Source organism: Tauraco erythrolophus, chromosome 6, assembly GCF_009769465.1.
Source record: "Tauraco erythrolophus isolate bTauEry1 chromosome 6, bTauEry1.pri, whole genome shotgun sequence".
NCBI classification, from domain to species: domain Eukaryota; kingdom Metazoa; phylum Chordata; class Aves; order Musophagiformes; family Musophagidae; genus Tauraco; species Tauraco erythrolophus.
In genome coordinates, this window is record NC_141470.1 from 45,956,771 (window position 1) to 45,976,747 (window position 19,977).

Sequence of the window (19,977 nt, forward strand, 5' to 3'; positions counted from 1 at the left end):
GGAAGTGTTCCTGCTTCCCCACTCCCCCACTGCCCCCCAGCAGGAGGGTGAGCAAGGCCAGGGCTGTGGCACGGGGAGGTGGGGAGGGAGGGGGTTTCTGTCCTGCCCACCAACAGCAGTGTTTGGCACAAGGAGGAGTGAAGAAAACCCCACGTCCTTGGTCTGCTGCTGCTCCATCCCCCCATCTGCCTCCCTTGAGAGCAGGTGCATTCGCTGATGCTTTGACAGCCCCTTAGCAAACTGCCGCACTCATGGGTCGACTTAGGGTCTGGCAGCCAGGCTCTGCCACCCCTCTTTGTGTTTGCTGAGTGGCTGTATGGGTCCCGCAGTGATTCTCCCCTCACCTTTTGTACAGGATGCCCTCCCCCTCAGTTGGTGGGACCCCCCCAGGACACTGAGTCAAGCCTGCCTCAGTCAAGCCCCAGCATTCAGGCTCAGACTCTCTCCCCTGGATCGAAAGCAACCCTGCTCAGGACCTCTCGGTCCGCACTTCCCCTTCAGAGAGCAGAAACGCTGGGAAAAGTCTCCCCCAACATAAACCTTGCCCTTCCCCAGGAAGGAGCAAGTAGCCTCTCTCTGCCCCCAAGTGGGAATTAAAAAGAAGGAAGGGAGAAAAAAAAACGTAGAGAAAAGAAGCAGCATAGTCATGGAGACATCTTTTGCTTTGCAGACAGCTCCCACCTCACTGGGGCTCTGACTTTCTGTGCTACGCTCAGGGGAAGTAGGGCAGAAAAGGTCTTCGGAAAAAAAAAAAAAACTGTTTATTACTGTGCTTCAGAGCTGCACAGCAGGCTGCTGCTAATGGGAGACAAACAGTCCCGTGACTCGCAGGGAGCAGAGCACTGGGCAGCGAGCCGAGGGGAGCGCTGAGCTGGGAAATGTTTCAATGTGTCCATACGTACAACAAAGTGTGCTAATAATAAAGTTTAAAGGGAGCACTAGACTGCGAAGGCATTGTCTTGCGCCTGCTCCAGCAGCTGTGAAGCAGCGGTGAAGGGAGCTGAGACAGTTTCGAATGACCTGGGTGGCCACAAAGTCACTTTAATCTATGTGGAAAAAGAGGCATTCGTTTCAAAATATCCATCAGGCTCTGAAATAAATACTTGACAAAAGAAGTAGCTGTTTGATAATAGCTATTGCCCTAGCTCCAGTTTCTTCTGTTGCACTAAAAAAATAAAATGGGTTTTATATGTTGCCGATGTAATATACTGGCCCAGAGCTTCTTAATGTTTCATTTCTGAGGATTGTTGGGTTTAGCGTGTGCCAGATGTCTTTTTGTTTGATTTTTTAGTTGATTCTTGTCACTGTGTTGTGAATGTGTTTCTCTGAAGCAATTTATACTGTGTACTTATATGTCTGTGGTGGCTACTTGCAAGGTTGCATTTAAAATGGGTGATGCTCAAGAAAGCTCCTTTTCAGATAAAAAGGTTGTCACTTTTTCTAACTCTTTCATCTAACATTGTCTCCCCCCCAAAAATTCTCTCTTGAATTTTCTTTCGCTCTTATGACAGAACAATTTTCGTATAGATGAATGAAGCTTTCTTGTTTGATAAATGACAGCTGATTAAACAAAACCTTCTATGCCTGCTCCCTCTTATCCCAGACGTAAGAATCGGTACAGACCATGTTGAAATAAGCAGCTATGTTTTTTGCTTTCTACCACCTATGCTAACAGTGTCACACAGTGGCAGGTGTCCCAGTAGCTGTGACAAATCAATTCTCTAGCACAATACTGTGGTTGTATTAATTATAGCTACTGGCAATCTGAAGCAAGAGATTGGGAAAAATCTCTAGTAGCAGCATACCCGTAGCATTGTAGTGGTAGCTACGGTGCTTAAGTACGGTGTTCAGTGTAAGGTTGACAATTAAGGCATCTAGCATTTGCCGTGGTGGATTTACTACAGGTTTTTGTTAAATTATACCCTTTAACTTTTCTGAGCAGCAAAAAGCAGGATACTGCTTTGTACATTTCTTTCACCAAAAATTAGGTACTGTTAAATGAATGTATAAATTTAGTATTTCAAAGTTGTCTGATTCAAAGCCCATCGAAATGAGAGAAAGAATCCAAATTCACTTTGATGGACTGTGAGTCAGCTCCTTCTAGATTAAAAATTGCTAATGTGGAATCTGTTACATCCTTATTAAAATATTTTGTGAAAAGCTTTAACAATTGTACAGTTTCTTTTCTTTTACTTCCCAGTGGACCTCATTTAAAGAAAACATGCAAATATTAATTTTGGTAATGTTTTATATGCACATATGGGGAAAAAAAGGGCAAAATCTCTTTATAAACTTATTTAACTTTTCACAGAAAACAAACATCTGTTGAAACAGTAAAACACCCCACGATATGACATGGTGCTATTTCTAAAGCTTCACTTAAAATCTGACTCACAATCTCTTTAAAATGATATAAATCTCTTAATCTTATGCGGTCTTTTTCACCTAGGCATATTGTTATGTATAGTCAGATTAAAGAGAAAGACTCCTTTCTACTGTTGGATTTGTTTAACAGCAGACACGATGGAGCAAAAGTTAAGAAGCGGTGATTCATACCTAATACTCAGCTTTGATGAGAAGTTGAACTTGGTTTTGTTTCTCCTTTCTTTTTTTTTTTTTTTTTTTTCCACTTTGCCTTTAAACAAAACTGTGATGGATGCCTGCGCACCTACCAGCATATGCGCTTTAATTTCAGGGGTGGGGTTCAAGGTGGGCAGAGAAGCCGGGTGCTGCCGCAGAGGCTGCTGGTGCCTGGGTCACTGGCAGACTTTTCCCCCAGATGGATACACTGATCCACTCCCAGCCAGCAGTGCCCCTGTGGTCACTGGCTCAAATACACTCTGTAGTTTCAGCTGGAAACAAAATCTGTTTGTACTAAACTAACAGTCCTTCCTGCTATTTTTCACCCTGAGTTTAGTTTGACTTTGGCAGTGGGAGAGGTGATCAACAGCTGTAAATCACTCTTAATGCGCTTTGAAAGAAAAACTTAGTTCATTCTGTGTTGTTATTCTAAATAGTAGAACAGAACTACCAGGAAAAAAAAAAAATGTTGTTCTCATGAAACAGTGTGTACCAGAAAACAAACAGGACTCTTTTAACACTTTCCCAAGTGCAAATAAGAATCCTCAGAGTTCGTATGGAAACAATTTGAACTCATGCTTAATTCAGTGAAAAAAAGAGTACAGTGAGGTATTGTCTGGTGACATTTTGCCTCTTTGTATAGCTGTAACACAATTTATCTACAAATGAGTAAACTGTAATTTATAACCAGTAGTAAGTTGCTGCATTTTACCCACGAGTTTAATATTTTAAAAATACTGTTTACACTTTGTCATGGAAATCGGCCCTGTGCCACTGACATCCACATGACTTTTGTTGCTGTTTGTTTAGCCTAAAACCTGTGTGCAACAGTGTGATAGCTGTGAACAGTATCTAGTCAAGGGACTGGATTATTTCTTTGGTACACACAAAGATAGAATGGTCTTCACCCAGCACATACATCAGGTACCTCTGCAGAATTTCCCACTCAAAGGTGGGTACGCAGGACATTCCTCTCCCTTCTCACTAGGCTACCCAGATCAGTAGCGAAGATGACACATCTCAGTCTTGGGGCTGACTGCTATGTGCAGTTAGTGGGCTGGAACCAGACTGGTCGCAGAGGCACTATATATCTGGGCCGTGGATGAAAAAGGTGATGGCCACAGCAGATCCTCTGCCTCTTAAGATGGTCCCTACAGCGGAGAACAACAAGCAGTGTATGATTTCTTTGCATTCAACACTAAAAGAACCCATCTGATTTCTTCACAGAGAAGGACAATCAGATTTCTGAATGTGTGACATAAGCATTTCTGAAATGCCACGTGTCAAGTTCATAAATAAAGAATAAAATAAAAGGCTTTCTGGCTGTTTTTGAAAAAGTAAAAGTCTGCATTTCAAAAGTATGTGGCACACTATTAACTTTGTGACCACTAGTTTTAACTAGTTTCCAAAAATCAGCATCCTAATTGTAAATATTAAACTGAATCTTACTGAAAGAAAATGACCTACTGATTAATGTTATGTAAGATTTTACTTTTCCATGTCGTATTTCCAGAACAGCAATGGAAATCAGTGTCTTAAAATCCTGCTAAAAAAAAAAAAAAAAGAAATCCAAGAAAAATAATTTTTTTAAAAAAAGCCTGAAGAAATTAGCCAAGAAAGAAACATCAATCCAATGTTCTAGACTCGGTGACTTCAACCCCTAGAAACCTTACCTGACTCCAGGCCTCTACAGACAAGAATGTGAATTATGAATCTCTAGAGGGGAATAAATATTTCTACTGCATTGTGCATTCAGCACTTCCATCCTATTCAACACAGAGCCTTACTGGACAGATAACTGCAGGCTAAACCACAGGAAAAAAAGGGTAATTTACTAATTAGATTTCTCTTTGAGAATAATGCTTTTAGATATTGTATTTTGTAGAGAGAAACAGCCAAGAAGAGGTGAACCAGAGAGTATTTCAAAGTATGTCACTAGGCGTCTACAAACCAAGCACAGTTTTGACAAGAAAGATGCTTTTCTATAAAAGCTAACTATGCCCAGCCCCTTCCAAACTCATTTCCCCAAAAGCCTAAATCTGGGTTTGACAGAGTAGTAAGGAGCCATGGAGCAGAGACAGCAAGGTGGTGTATCCTACCTGAGATACGCAAGTTTTCATTTCCAGTCTGGATGGAATACATTTGTCATTATATGCTTAACGTGTCTATGGCGGGCAGAGTCACCTTGAAAGCAATATAAACGTACAGAAGACCCATTCTACTCTCCCTTTTTCACAAAAAAAGTATTTTCTATACAGGTTCTTATGCTGTGTAATATGATTTAGGATTGCTCTGTTGGTTCTTGAGCTTCCTAACTAGAAAGGCTCATATGAAAGTGCCCAAAGGTATAGCATATGGGTGTTATAGGATGAATAAGAATTACCAGATTTATGACTTGAGAAACTGCTGATCACCATGATGAGTGCTGGAATTGGATTGTACTGGCTCTGCTTACCTTGCTGGTGACAGTGCTGTTTTCAGTGTATGTGTGGACCTTACCAATCATAAAACTCTGCAGGACAACCCAGAGGGGAGCTGTGAGCTTCTGCAAGGGCACTGTAATGCACTGCACTCCAAAACGCTGAACAACGCTGAGTAACACCGGTGTCAGTGCCGACAGACTGATAAAAGCAAAGGGCCACAAGTTCAACTGATTCATGCAGGACTTGCAGGTACTCAAATTTACAACAGCAAGCTCAGATGATTGCTGATCAGCTGGAATAGTTCCAAACGTGGCCAAGCAGTACAAAGCAAGTATGTATGAACGTATACACACACAATGTACATGCATATATATATGATTCCTTCTTGTAATATACATAAACATCCTATTAGGTCCATTATCCAACATGTAAAGGGATGAATTAGCATGTATATTGGTTATAAAGGAATTTATGGTCAGTAAATTCAGATTCCAGTTGCTGGACAGTTTTACTGTTTTACTGACAGGTAGCACAGTTTTACTATTTAGGCAACAGTAAGTCTTTTGTTTTGTTTTTGAGCTGCTCTGATGTGTAGAGGAAATTGGAGTGTTAATTCTGCTATGGAGGTGAGTCCATGGCTGGTGAGGTGGGAGCTGGCAGGAGAAGGAGATCTTGGAGAAAAAAAGGTGACTAGTGTTTGATTTAGAACTGAAGTGGCTATATTTGGAGATATCCCTCTGATGTTCAGAAAGTTTGGAGCTTGCTAGCCCTCACCGAGGGCTGCAATTGCCCAGCACTTCAGGAAATCACTCCTATGCCTACTACATGGACCAACCACACCCTTCCCCAGCCAGGGTAAGATAAACTTCTCTATCTGAGGTCTAAACTAGGAAACTAATGGAGGCTATGGTTATGGTCTTTTCCCTATTTAATTCCGTTAAATAGCTTATAACACACAATAAATGTATACAAAAAGAGCATTATCTATCAGAGTACCAGCTGAGGCTGAGGATCTTGTTGCTTTCTGGTTTCTGTTAAAAACATAGATGGGTCTTGCCTCCTTATCCAGTCAATGAGAGATAAGTCATGGATAAAAGAAAAATTTGAAAAGTGCTGGATTATTGAACAGAAAATCAATATCAGTATCAGTGAGTTTATTTTCCCAATATTCCTGCAGAATTATTTTGTACATCATTCAGTCACAGAAAGACACTTTTAGAAGCTAAACTGACTGTAGAACATTGTAAAGAAGCTTTTCCTAAGGAGTTTCATATGTCTTCATGAGAACTACAACAACTTTGATACTACAACATGCTTATTATCTTATGGCTTGTATTTTCTATACCATTTTGTATTATTCTTCTTTCTAGAAACTTGAGTTCTTCATAAGAAAAGTTCCTTATTTACCCACTGAAGACTCTTGGCTACTATTAGTAACTGATTTCAGTTGAACAGCTACATCAGCTAAAGTTCTAGTCTATGGTTCATGCCTTAGATTTATACAAATTACACAAATCAATTGCAAGACAGAATGAATGAATGAATGAATGAATGAATGACAGAAAATTCAATTAAATGAAAGAAAAAAATGTATTTTTTTGATGGCACAGTATATACTTTGTTTTAATTTTTATGCCACTAGCTGTTAACTGATCACATAATGAGTCCAGAAGATACTGAATCTCATCTGCTGCTTGTACTAATACAAGATTGTACAAAATCCTCATCAGTTAACTGGGAAGAAAAGTTATGGGAATGGCTCTCAGGTACTTGAAGGTAAAGTTTTTACAGGTGTGGGGGACAGGTTGGGTTTTAATTGTCACTGTTGTTCCTGTTATTTATGGTGAAAAAGGAGGTGGAAGGTTTGCAGGACTGTATGGCGTGTCATACAAGAACAGGCAAAACATTCAAGATATATTCACATCAAGGCAAAAGACTGGATATTTGGGGAGAATGGATACAAACTAAGGCAAAACTGATGCTGAACAGCCTTAGAAAGATGGAATCTGAAATGGAGAAAATCAAGAGTGGGATGCCTAGGTGAGGCCTTTTTGTTAAGAAAAGAGGAAAAAAAAATAGTGTTCAGTACAGGCACTATAAAACAGGATTTGACTCTTTCACAGAATTAATTTAGACTGTTTAGGGTACAGCATATACATAAACTTTCAACTCAGAAAAAAGATGAAATTCTGGTCTTTCTTTCAGCTGCTATTTTCAAAGCTGGCTGTTATTTTGAAGGTTAGAAAATATCTGAGTATTTTTTCTAAGAACCAAGTGTTAATTGAAGTACTTTATGGAATTACTAGATAGAAAAACAATGCAGAAAACAGACAGATAATAGACCTTTTGAAAACGTTAATTTATTTTGGACTTTTCAGATGCTCTGAATTTCATAGTGTAATGGATATACCTTTAAAATGTTGTAACTCGTGATTTGAGTTGCACATTATAGAAAGTACTATGGCAGGAACCACCTGACCCAATGCAGGACAAACCTCACAAGAAGCAGTGCAAGTGCAGTAGTGACCCAACCTGAGCTGGCTTTGGTGCCCAGTAACTCCATGCAACACACCACTTCTTCTGTCCTGAGGGACCACCATAACAGATGGAGCCCAAAGTCATGGACTAAATGAACTCAGTGGACATTTGTGGACATTTTCCAGATGTTTCATGGGGTGGTCCATAGACTAAGAGAATGATATCTGTGTATTATATCAAAGGATGGAAAGGGGGTGGTGGTTAATGAGGATGTATTGAATAGTGTGTAGACCTGAGCATGACATAAATGGTATGGAATAAGGGGTGGAGAATGTGCTGGTTTTGGCTGGGATGTAATTAATTTTCTTCACAATAGCTAGGATGGGACTATGTTTTGGATTTGTGCTGGAAACAGTCTTGATAATACAGAGATGTTTTAGTTACTTCTGGGCAGTGCTCACACAGAGTCAAGGCCTTTTCTGCTTCTCTCACCCCACTCCACCAACGAGTAGACTGGGGGTGCACAAGAAGTTGGGACGGGACACAGCTGGGACAGCTGAGCCCAACTGACCAAAGGGATATTCCATACCATATGACATCATGCTGAGCAGATAAAGCTGGAGGGAGAAGAAGGAAGTGGGAGGAATGTTTGGAGTGATGACATCTGTCTTCCCTAGGAACTGTTATGCATGATGGAGCCCTACCTTCTGGAGATGGCTGAACACCTGCCTGCTGATGGGAAGTAGTGAATGAACTCCTTGTTCTGCTTTGCTTGCACAGGTGGCTTTTGCTTTACCCATTAAACTGTCTTTATCTCAACTCATGGGTTTTCTCACTTTTACTCCTCTGATTCTCTTCCCCATCCCACTGTGGGGGAGTGAACGAGCAGCTGAGTGGTGTTTAGTTTCCAGCTGAGGTTAAACCACAACACATGGATTCTTTTCTTTCCTTTTATCATTAAAGTAGAAAAAAATTTTACCAAATTTTTGCTCAATACAAAGAACTCCATATCCGCAAGACAGAAATGGGATATAGCAGCATTTTCTCTGCTCTTTCACTGTCACAAAGCAAGATTTTCAGAGTTTCTTACTTTAAAAGCGTCTTCAGTGCTATGACTGGGAAAGTTACCTCCCATAAAAGAAATATATACTCTTGAGAAAAAAAGGTAATGTTCACATATTCCTCTCCACAGCCCTTGAAACTCTGACCTTAGTTTAGCGTGAAAGTGTTGAGCTACATTCCCAAGATGGCTTACCTGACCTACAGAGAATTGCAGGTGTCAGTGTACTCATTCAAGAACTTTTCATTAGAACTAAGATTTAATTGAAAATAAGTGGGAGTATAAACTCCCTAGGCATGGAAGAAAATCACCTGATACATTCATATTTGTGGAAAAATACCTGTCAGTAATATTTGCACTGAAAGAGATTCCAGAATCTGCAGAAGGACTTCTCCTGACCAGACAGATTTTTGCTTAAAGAAAACTATTCCCATAATCTCAAATTTTACTAGGAAAGTATATTCTCTGTAAATGTATACTAACACACACACACTAAAATTTTTAACACAAGAGAAGAATATACAAACACAAAAGAAGAATACACATTTAAAACTAAGTTCTTGTCTTTTACTGCAGCAAAGTTGATGTTATATGACAAGTCAGTAGGATGTTCTTTTGAGAGATCTAAACTGGATTTATGGAATTGCAACAGATTTTAAAAACATTAGAGTGGTCAATTTACCTGAAAGTAATGAAAGCTTACTCATTAGTATCTGCCTGATGTGTAGGTAAGTAAAACAAGACTTGTGATGTAAAAGTTCTGGATATGTAATACTATAATGTCACTAAGTATAGGGGACAACAGACCATAACATACACTATGTATTAATAGGTGGATGCTCATGTTGCATATTATCTTCACATTCCATTAAGCTTCAGAATCTAGAAAAGAATGAAAACCAACTTTGTTCTACCTAGGAATACTAATGCATGTGTTCTTATGCAATGATTACTTTTTCTCTTAGGATATCAGAATTGCTTCAAATGAACGAGAATCTGCTTCATCATCTCAGTGGTTAGGTGTAACTGAAAGAGAATCAATTCCAGTACCTAAAGGGAGCCTACAGGAAAGCTGGAGAGGGACTTTTTACAAGGGTGTGTAGTGATAGGACAAGGGGCAATGGATTTAAACTGAAAGAGGGCAGATTTAGATTAGATATAAGGAAGAAATTATTTGCATTGAGGGTGGTGAGGTACTGGAACAGGTTGCCCAGAGAAGTTGTGGATGCCCCATCCCTGGAGGTGTTCAAGGCCAGGTTGGATGAGGCTTTGGGCAACGTGGTGTAGTGGAGGATTTCCCTGCCCATGGCAGGGGGGTTGGAACTAGATGATCAACCCTAACCATTCTATGATTGTATGAATTCACTTTAAGTGCCACCACTAGCACTGCAGAGTTGGAAAAGTTATTGCCATGAAACCTAGGAGGTTTGTATTCTGAGAAAGCTGCATGCGCTACTGTCTTGGTTTACACCAGTTGGCAACTAAACTCCACACAGCCACTCGCTCACCCTCCCCACCCCCAGGGGATGGGGAAGAGAATTAAAGAGGAAAAGGGAAAGAGACCTGTGGGTTGAGATAAGAAGAATTTAATAATACTACTACTAATATAGGAATATATACATATGTATAATGATAAAAATATATACAAACAAGTGATGCACAGTGAAATTTCTCACCACCCCTAGACCAAGGCCCGTCCCAGACCAACGATCCCGAAACAGATAAGTCCCACATTGCCATCCCGGATGAGCGAGAGGCCTGAAAAAAAGAGAGAGAGAGAGAGAGGGGGACAGAGCACTCCAAGAGTCCAAGACTGAGAGCTCCAGAAGAGCAAAGGCCCTTCTTTCCGGCTGACCCTCACTTTTATACTGGGCATGACGCTGCATGATATGGAATACTTCATTGTCCAGTTTGGTCCTCAATCCTTAGTCTAAGTACAAATCATAAGGAGAGTCGTGGACCCTCTATCCCAGCCATGCTCCCCCCTATCCTGTTGTGCTCCTGCACACTGGCAAGAACACAACAGCTGAAAAGTCCTTGAGACCTCAGTGCCAATTATAAACATCAGTGCGCTATCAGCATTCTTCTCAGAGAAAGTCTCAGACTAAAACTAAAACACAGAGCTCTTCTGGCTGCTAAAAAGAAGAACTAACTGTCCCAGCTGAAACCAGGACAGCTACATACACACAATTCATTATTTGCTTGGAGAGGGAAGCATTTGAACACAAATGAACTGGGTTGCAGCTCTTCACAAACTGCTCCAGTGTGGGTCCCTTCCATGGAGTGCAGTCCATCAGGAACAGACTGCTCCAGCGAGGGTCCTCCACGGGGTCACAATTTGCTCCAGCAAACCTGCTCCAGTGTGGGCTCCTCTCTCTCCACAAGTCCTGCCAGAAGCCTGCTTCAGGGCATGCCTCCCACAGGGTCACAGCCTCCTTAGAGCATCCACCTGCTCTCATGAGGGGTCCTCCAAGGGCTGCAGGTGGACTCTGCTCCACCATTAACCTCCATGGGCTGCAGGGCAACCACCTGCCTCACCATGGTCTTCACCATGGGCTGCACAGGAATCTCTGCTCCAGTGCCTGGAGCACCTCCTCCCCCTCCTTCTTCACTGACCTTTGTTATCTGAAGAGTTGTTTCTCTCACATATTCTCACTCTTCTCTTCCCACTACTGTTGCACAGCAGTATTTCCCCTTCTTAAATATGTTATCCCAGAGGCACTACAACCATTGCTGATGGGCTTGGCCTTGACCAGCTGTGGGTCCTACTTGGGAGCTGGCTGGCACTGGCTCTGTCAGACATAGGAGAAGCTTCTAGCAGCTTCTCACAGAAGCCACCCCTGTAGCCCCTCACTACCAAAGCCTTGCCATGCAAATCCAATACAACAAACATTTTTTTTTGTGGACTGCTATCATGACAGACTGACTAGTAACTCAATTTCCACACATCTTTAATAATTTCTTCTTGGCCCAACTAGTAAGATGACCCACCACAGAAGAAACATATCTTGATTTTGTCCTAAGAAATGGACATTATTTGGCCGAATATTGACTACAATGTATCTAAAACGAACAACTCTGAGTAAAAAAGCTAAAAACATTCACTATGCTAATGTTTAATTTCAAAGCAGGGAGCTGCATATAAATTAAGAAGGATGCCAAAAAGAAATTAAAAGGAACAGCTTAAGAGGGTAAAAGCTGCAGGTGGCACTGAGACTATTTAATGATATTAGAGGATCAGATTAAATGCAGATTACCTATCAAAAGAAGACATTAGAAGACCACTTTCCCCTCAAAAAAGTATAAAAAGGTTAAACAGTACACAACAGAAAGGGGCATAATTTAAAGTTGAAATCAAGTACAAATAAAGAAAACAGAGGAAAGGGTGAACTTTGGCAAATGAATTGTTAGCAAAAAAAAGTAAAATTTTAAAGCAGGCCAAAAAAAAAATAAATTGAGGAACATCTGCACAAAGACATAGCAACTACCAATGCAAAATCCAGTAGCGCGGGACACCAGCCAGTGTAGTTACCGCTGATGAATGGTGATTGTATTTAGGAGTCTTTCTGGAAGAAAGAGCCATAGGGAAAAAGCTATGAAATCTTACTGCCTCTGTTTGTTATGGACTATTTTTTTTTTCTTTTTTTTTTTTAAGAACGGCAATGGGTAAGCGCAGAAGTTCCTCAGGAGGAAGAGTTTGTAGGAGTTTTGGAGTAAATCAGACAGTGGAGAGTACAAAACTCTTAGCAGAGGGTTATGCTCCCCTATGAATTCAGAAGGAAATCCCTAAGGAAAAAGCTGTACTATTAATGGTGGTGAAACCTGCTGGAAACCCACAGGGCTCTGTCCTGGGATGTGTCCTGCTTGAATTTCTCATAAATGATCTGGAAAAAACCTGGGGGATAATTCCTTGAAAATATCAGCATAGTTCGCTGCAGTGGTCAAAACAAATAAATGGTTACGTTAGCAACTTTTAAAAACCAGAAAATACTGTTAAGCCATCATACAAGACTATACTATACATGCATCTCCAACAGTTTCTAAATTTGGATTTCACAAGGAATCTAACAGTATAAGAAAAGGTGCAAAAAAGAATAACAAAACAATCAGATCTATAAAACTGTTTCTAAAAAAGAACCAAATAGACTCCTCAACTTAGGATAGAGATGAGTGAAGGAGTGTATAGCAAAGGCACGGAAAAACTGGTCTACGTTTTTATGCCACACGTAAGTAAATTGTGGAACTATTTGATACAGAATAGTTGGATGTCAAAAGTAATAAATCAAATCCAAACTCTGTTAGACAAAGTGATAGAGGTCTACCAAATGTGACAGGGACTCAGTTTCAAACTCAAAGTCTTGCAACCTTAGAGTACCTAGGAGAAGTGTCACTTACAGACATCAGATTTCCTATTCTGTTTCCTAAAGCATTTGCTATTGTCACAGATTACTGACTTAGATGACCTTTAATCTCACTCAAACTATCTGTTCTTATACTCCTATGTTATGTTCCAGGGAACAGTGTAAACCATTCTTATCAGCCCAAAACACAAACCCTGTTGGTTATGTTCCAAAAACAAAGCCATGCTTTTCTGACACATTACAGCCCACGCGCTGTTCCTGGATTAGTGACTGAAAATGTTTATTTGTTTGCAAACCACCACATTTTTAGTAACAAACACCTGAAAAAATATGCAGTGAGAGGATGATAAGGATGGATACATCCTGGTAAAGATGGGTACTTGCCTGTCTTTCTTACCTTTGCCTCCTCAGCTCATCCTCTCCTTGGACCTGCAGGTTTCTCTTTCTTTACATTATCCATGAAATACATAGTAGCAGTTGTTTCCCCGTCCTTCTGCCTCAGACTTGCCATGTGAAAGGACTGGTGGGAAGGAAAGGACAGAGTAAATGTGAAATATGGGACCACCACCATGTTTCTGCCTTCCACACCTCCGCTGCTGCCTCCAGGTACCTGGCCCACAGTAAAGCAGTCCTTCAAGTCTGCAATATGGAAATGGGAAAAGACTTGCTCACAAGCAGACAACTCCCTGTTCACATTCACTTTCCACTTTCCCAATCCCAGAGCTCTACAAGTCCAGAGGAGAAAGGCAAACCTACGTATTGGGGGAAGAATGAAAGGTAGGAAGTTTAACCTACTTTGAAGCTCTGGGAGTGTGGTTACTGCCGCTGCCTTGCTGTGTTTGCCTTTCCAGTCAGCTATATATCATTAGGGAAATGTACAAATCAGCACTCCCCAGCCTTGATAAATGACCACATCCTGAAGAAACAGAAAACATTATTTCTAGAAGGAACTAAATTGCATGTACTAGTGATTAAGCTCCATGCAATAAATAGGGAAAGAAAATAAGGGCTGAAAACATGAAAAAAATTGATTAAGTGATAGGAAATTATGCTTCCTGGGGGAAGCACAGAATCCATTCATTTTTTAATCTTCTTTAAACTACATACTACACTTAAAAAGGAAGAAAAGTTCTTTGAAGTATTTGAATTTGCCCATGTCCACTTTCAGATCTCACTTTAATCCCACAACACACTTAATCAAGCCCTCAGCAGTATAAATCATCATTAAAAATTTGGAGAAAATTAAATGTTTATTTCTAATTATTTGATGAATACAAACCTTTAAAAATTCATCACATGTTCATGAGTAAGATTTATAGCTGACAAATGATGTGCCTATCAGACAAACTGTCTTTGGAGGAATTAAAGAAATCTAAAAATTAGATTTAATAATTGGCTACAGGGGACACTTTTTGGACCACTCTGATAGATGAGACATTTGGACACTCCTACTCTTTGTAGAAATCACCATTTTTAAATGTGGACTTACAAATTCTTGTGTCCACCATTTCATTACCATTATGTTATCACATCCAGTCCTCTAGACAAGAGCCAGGGTCTACAACACTACACATTACTCCAGAGAATTTACAATTAAAAAAACCCCACCTAATATGAACCACTAGAACTGAAAGTACTAAATTATTTAAAATCCTTCATATGGATGTATCCATTGTAAAACTCACAGATACAAAGTCTATATATGTGATCAATATAGCCTTAGTATGGGATGAAACACAGTTTTTCCTGTACTAGAAAGACAGTTTCAATAGAATATATTTATATAATATGTTTAGTCAAAGGACATGTATGCAACATGAGGGAAAAGGTCAAGATTTGTCTCCATCTCTGCTATGTTTCGGAAAAACATTTACATTTGATTGTGTGTTTTACATATGGTGTTACATAAGAATTAAAAGGAAGTTGCATCCAATTTCATAATCAGACACATTTATTATATCAATCCTTGTTATGACTATCTATACTTATTATGACCTTACTTATTCTTCTCCTGTGGATGTAAACAGCAAACCCTGCACTGATTCTGCCTCACAAACCACTGAATCATGGTTATTATATGGGCCAATAGTCCACGTTGCAAGTCAGTTATCTGTTGGTTTCCTATTTATGAAGGACACAATTTAAACGGAGAGTGAAAAGAAAAAATGTTTTATCCTTTCTCCCAAACTATTGACTTCTTGTTTTGAACCATTAGAGGAAGAGAAATTCATGCATTTCAAACCTGCTTAGGTTCCCATCAAATCCAAATGCTATTTGCTTTCTATTCTGACTGCAAAAAGAAGGTAAAGAAACCCAAACAGACGAACCAAGAATCTCTACTGTGTAAAACAACAGAAGCTGTGGTAAAATTATGGCCGTTTAGCCATGCCTTGAAGAACTGTGAGGCTGCTTTTAGAAAAGTGACTTGCACAGCTGGAGACTTAGGTTAGCTGATTTTTCAGATTTAATTTTAGATGTGTGTTTTACAGGCATTTAAATATGAGTAGCCTCTCTAGGCTTTCTTTACAGTCGATACAGAGAAACGGCACTTTTAGGATGCAATTCATCAGCCCTGTTTTCACCATCTAGTCTAAAATGAGAGAAATTGCAAGTACATACTCATCGCCATGGTCTGTAAGGGAGTCTAGATGGGCTGTTAGACATGTCTGCACCTGGTGAGATGGATCCCATCCTTAGATGCAAAGTCATCTGGTTTCAGCTGAGTCAAATTACAAACAAGGGAAAAGATAACAGAATCTTTGAGTGTGAGAAAAAGAAATCTGAAATCAAAATGTGATTTCACAGGAAGTCAAGGCAAAGAACAAAATGAGAATAATAAGACGAGACAGATGAATGGCTTGCAAGGGCATGAACTTGTACATTTTAACTGAATAGTCTGAGTCAAATCCTGAGAGACATCAAAAGAAGTAGTCAGTTACAGGCACTTGACTCAGCACTTAGCTGTGTACTTGGTAAGACTCCTGAATCGGAGAATGAGAGTATTTCTGGAACTTAGGAAAAAAAAAATACCTGGACAGTTGTACACTCCCATTAAGAGTTCAGCCACCTGATATGTGGGAAAGAGGAAAACACAGAAATAATAACTTAAGGAGGCTCTCAATCATCTTAGTTGCTATTTGCTCATACAGCCCCTTGTAGAAGAACAGAGCTCCACATACACTGCTCCCTAAAACAAATTACTTAGAGTGAGGGTAATGAGAGTGGTATTAAAACAAAAGGCATTAATGGCTAAGTCATTTTCTAAACCTGCACACATCTGAATGTAGAATCAAGCCTCCTACAGAAGCTGAAAAATGCTTGCCTTCTGAAATACAAACGTCAGGTAAACAGATTAGAAAAGCCTGCAAATTATGGGACTGTTTCGTAATGACTAGCATTCTCACCTAGCTGGATTTCATTCCTGTCATGATACAATGGAATCGATGGCTACAGACAGCCCGATGGCTCACAAATGTCTGGGATTCTCCTTAACAAAAGCAAAAGACTATTTGACTATCATCATTAAGCAGAGAGAGAGGGAGAAAGAAAAACCCCACTCTATGTCATATTTTATCCTTAGCAGATGTTTACACCAGATTAGTCTTCAAGTCTTTGCTTGCAAGAAAAATAGGTAATAATGCACATTGTTTGAAGCAGAATTCTCCAAACTCGACAGGAAAGTGACAAAAGTAAAGCAGTAGTCAGAAGGTCCGCTCTAGAGGAATACAACCAAAAAAAGCACATTTAAAGAGACATTTCAGAGCTTAAAGTTCTTTTAAGGGAAGAAAATATTTCCCTATTCTCCCCGCACTCTAAAATGCTTGAAAAAGATCCAGTTAGTTGTGTCTTACTGCACTCAGAAAATCTTGAATCAATATTTAGCATTACCACTTTAACTGAAAACCAAGACCATAATAATAAGTGAGCATGAGCACTCCGAACTGCAAAAAGAGCAAGTTCTGCAGCTAGGATGAAAGCTGCTCTATAGGAATTCTCAAGGGAAATCACAGGGGAAGTGTTTACCTCCTTTAGAAAGGGGCACAAAGGGTGAATCCTTCTTTCCTTGCTTTCAAGGGTCTCCATGGAAAACAATTTATCTCACTAAAAAGAATGGGATTTTCATGATGTATTTGGACCCACGTTAAGTCTTCTCACAGTGCGAAGTTTGTCAGAACCTTGTCTGATTGTAAGGGGGCCACATATTGCACACAGAAACCAAGTTTTGTACCAATGCACCTTAGGAGAAAAACCGTAACTGAAAAATTTGTTGCTCTGTTACAATAAAAATTAATATTGTATGAAGTAACAAACTGAGCAGTGATTTAAGTTTTAAATCATCCTTTATTCATCAGCTGAAGTACAAAACTGACTCCCTGTTAACCTCCCATTTCCTCAGCAATTTAATGACCTTCTAAGCATAGAAATGCTCTTCATGTGTAAGAATGTCAGTTTGAAAGAGTATGGGTCACAGTTTCCTCCAAAATTATGGCAGTTCACCTCTCCAAACGTTCCAGCAATTAGAAAGAAAATGAGAGCCTCCAAGTACCACTCAGACAAGGAGTGACTTCTAAATTACAAGACGGGAGTGCTCAAAGTGCTCCCCTTTACACTTGCTCCAAGTAAGGCACTGGAAGAACAGTTTCTGAGCAGACAAAAACCCACAACTGTTGCAGCTGCAGATAAGAAATACTTTTCGGGTATCACTGCCAGCCGGGCCGCTATATTTATATTTTACTTAAGTCAGCACCTAAATAACTCTTTTCCAGAACGACAAAAACTCGACTGTCCAAAAGCTTCAAATCCTTGAAAGGGGGTCGCCGCGTGCCCCCGCGTCTGACAGTCTGCAAGTCCTGCTCAGCCGCATCCCACGGCGCCTCTTCCTCGGCTCCCCGGGGGCAGGAGAGACGGGAAAGAGCCGAGCGCTGCCCCGGCGTGGGAGCTGCCGCTCGGGGCCACCCCGAGGGACGGGACCCCCGCCGTCCCGCGGCTAGTCACCTCCCGCTGCTCCGCACGGCTCCGCGGAGCCCGCCTCCGCCTTGCGGCCGGCCGCCGGCGGCTCCTTGTCCCCGCGGCCCTCGGATTTCTTGTTGAAGCAGAGCTTGAAGACCCCCAGGACGGTCATGACCAGGACGATCAGCACTACCACCGCGACCGTCACCAGGATGAAAACGTAGTTAGAGGAGGACATGAACGGCGGAGCGGCCGTCTTCTCCACGCCGGCGGCGGCGGTGGCGGCGGGCGGCCGCGCGGAGCCGCCGAGTGCCGGGGCGGAGGAGCGGCGGCCCCCCGCCCCGGCACCCTGCGGCTCCGCGGGGCCGCCTGCGGCGGTGGGGGCCGCCCCCGTGTCCGCATGGGGCGTCCCGCCCCGCCCGCCCGGAGCGCGGGCACAGGCGAAGCCGCCAGCGGCATCGCGGCACTCGGCGGCCTCGGCGCACCGCCCGCTGCCGGGACTGGCGGAGCCGCAGGGGCAGAGGTGCTCCTCTGCCCCCTTCCAGCCGAAGCGGCCCGGCTCGGGCTGGCAGGTGAGCCGCACCTGCCCGCCGGGGCACGCCACGGTCAGCACGGTCCCCGGCGGGCTGAAGCCGGGGCCGGCGCTGCGCTCCTCGAAGGGCAGGCGGTAGTCGAGGCGGAGCGCGCCCGCGGGGCTGAGGTCGGGGCAGGCGCCCTCGTACTGGTACTTGCAGATGTAGCCCTGGCCCTCCCGCCGGCAGAGCCGCTCCTCCCAGCCCCAGCTGGGACGGTCGCCGGGGGCCGCCGCCGCCAGGTGCAGCCCGGCGCAGCGGGCGGTGAGGCAGGACCGCACGGGCTCCTTCACCCACCGGCCGAGCGCCGCCGGCACCTCCCGCGGGGCCGCCGCGCCGCCGGAGCTCTCCCAGGAGAAGCCGCGGAGCGGATGCCCCTCGTCGGTGCAGGCGGAGGCGTTCCTCCTCAGCCCGACCCAGAAGAGCGCGGGCGCGGGTCCCGCCGCCGCGTCCCGCAGCAGCTGCAGCAGCAGGCGCAGCTCCGGCTCGCCGCTGACCCAAGCCAGGCTGCCCCGCCGGCGGCCGCAGGCGCTGCGGGCCTCGGCGTAGGAGCCGTCGACGAGGTGGGCGCTGAAGCAGGTGCCGGCGGCCCGGCAGCGCACGGCGGCCGGTGGCGGCGTGGGCCGGCCCAGGGCGCAGGCGGCGGCCAGCAGCAGGCACCAGGGCCCGGCCCGCCTCATCCTGGCGGCGCGGCGCGGCGGGCCGAGGGGCGCGGGCTGCCCCGGCGGCTGTGGCGGCGCTCGGCCCCGGCTCGGGCTGGTCCCGGCTCGGGCTGGCCCCGGCTGCCCGCCTCGTCCCACCCCAACGCCGTCCCCGCGCCCACGGCCCTCCCCCGGGCCCGCCGGAGGAAACGTGTCGGGAGCCGGAGTTGACCTCGGCATCCTACGTTTGTTGGCGGGCGGGGGACAAGCAGCTCCGTGCGCAGCCAGGAAGCGTTCGCCCTGCCCGGCGGGCGAGCGTCCAACCTCGGGGGAGGACGAGGGCGGAAAGTCCCGTGCCCGCTCCGCTGCCAGGAGGGTGGCGAGGCCCAGAGCCACGGTGGGGTCTGTCTCAGGTCTGTGTCCAGGAGATGCCGGCGGCCGGTCACACAGCGCTTGCAGGAGAAGAGTGGGCAGCTTCAGTGACCTCTTCCTTGAAAGATTCCCTGGAAGCTGTGCACCCAAACCCCTTTGCTCCCAGGACAGCAGCCAGTTTAGCACTCACAAAAACTGACTGAGCTCACGGGTTTCAAGCAAGTTGGCCTAAATGCATCGTACGTTAGGTGCCTGCACTGACTTCCAGTGGGTTCTTCTTGAATGAGTTTAAGGGATCCACTGCAACGGTTTCTCTTTAGGCAGTCCTGGTGTTGCCTCATTTTCATACACCTTACTGTGATGTCTGTCTGCTGTTAGCTCACACGCACGTTCAGATACGGCACACATCTCAGTCTCTTCCTCAGTCTCTTTTGTGTGGCATAAAACCACGTGCATACCCAGAAAAAGTGGAGAAAAAAGCAGAAAAACAATCTATATGGAATTAAAAAAGAGTAAAGGTTCATCAGTAGTCGTAGTCTG

The 19,977-nt window shown here is 43.5% G+C and overlaps 1 protein-coding gene across 1 annotated transcript; it reads right to left on the reverse strand.

Moving 5' to 3' along the window:
* Positions 1 to 17,889: 17,889 nt before the first annotated feature.
* On the reverse strand, positions 17,890 to 19,305 carry CLEC14A (C-type lectin domain containing 14A). The gene is given in 3 exon segments (XM_086614170.1): positions 17,890 to 19,113; positions 19,116 to 19,190; positions 19,192 to 19,305. Coding segments are annotated over 3 exon segments (1,413 nt in total).
* Positions 19,306 to 19,977: the final 672 nt, after the last annotated feature.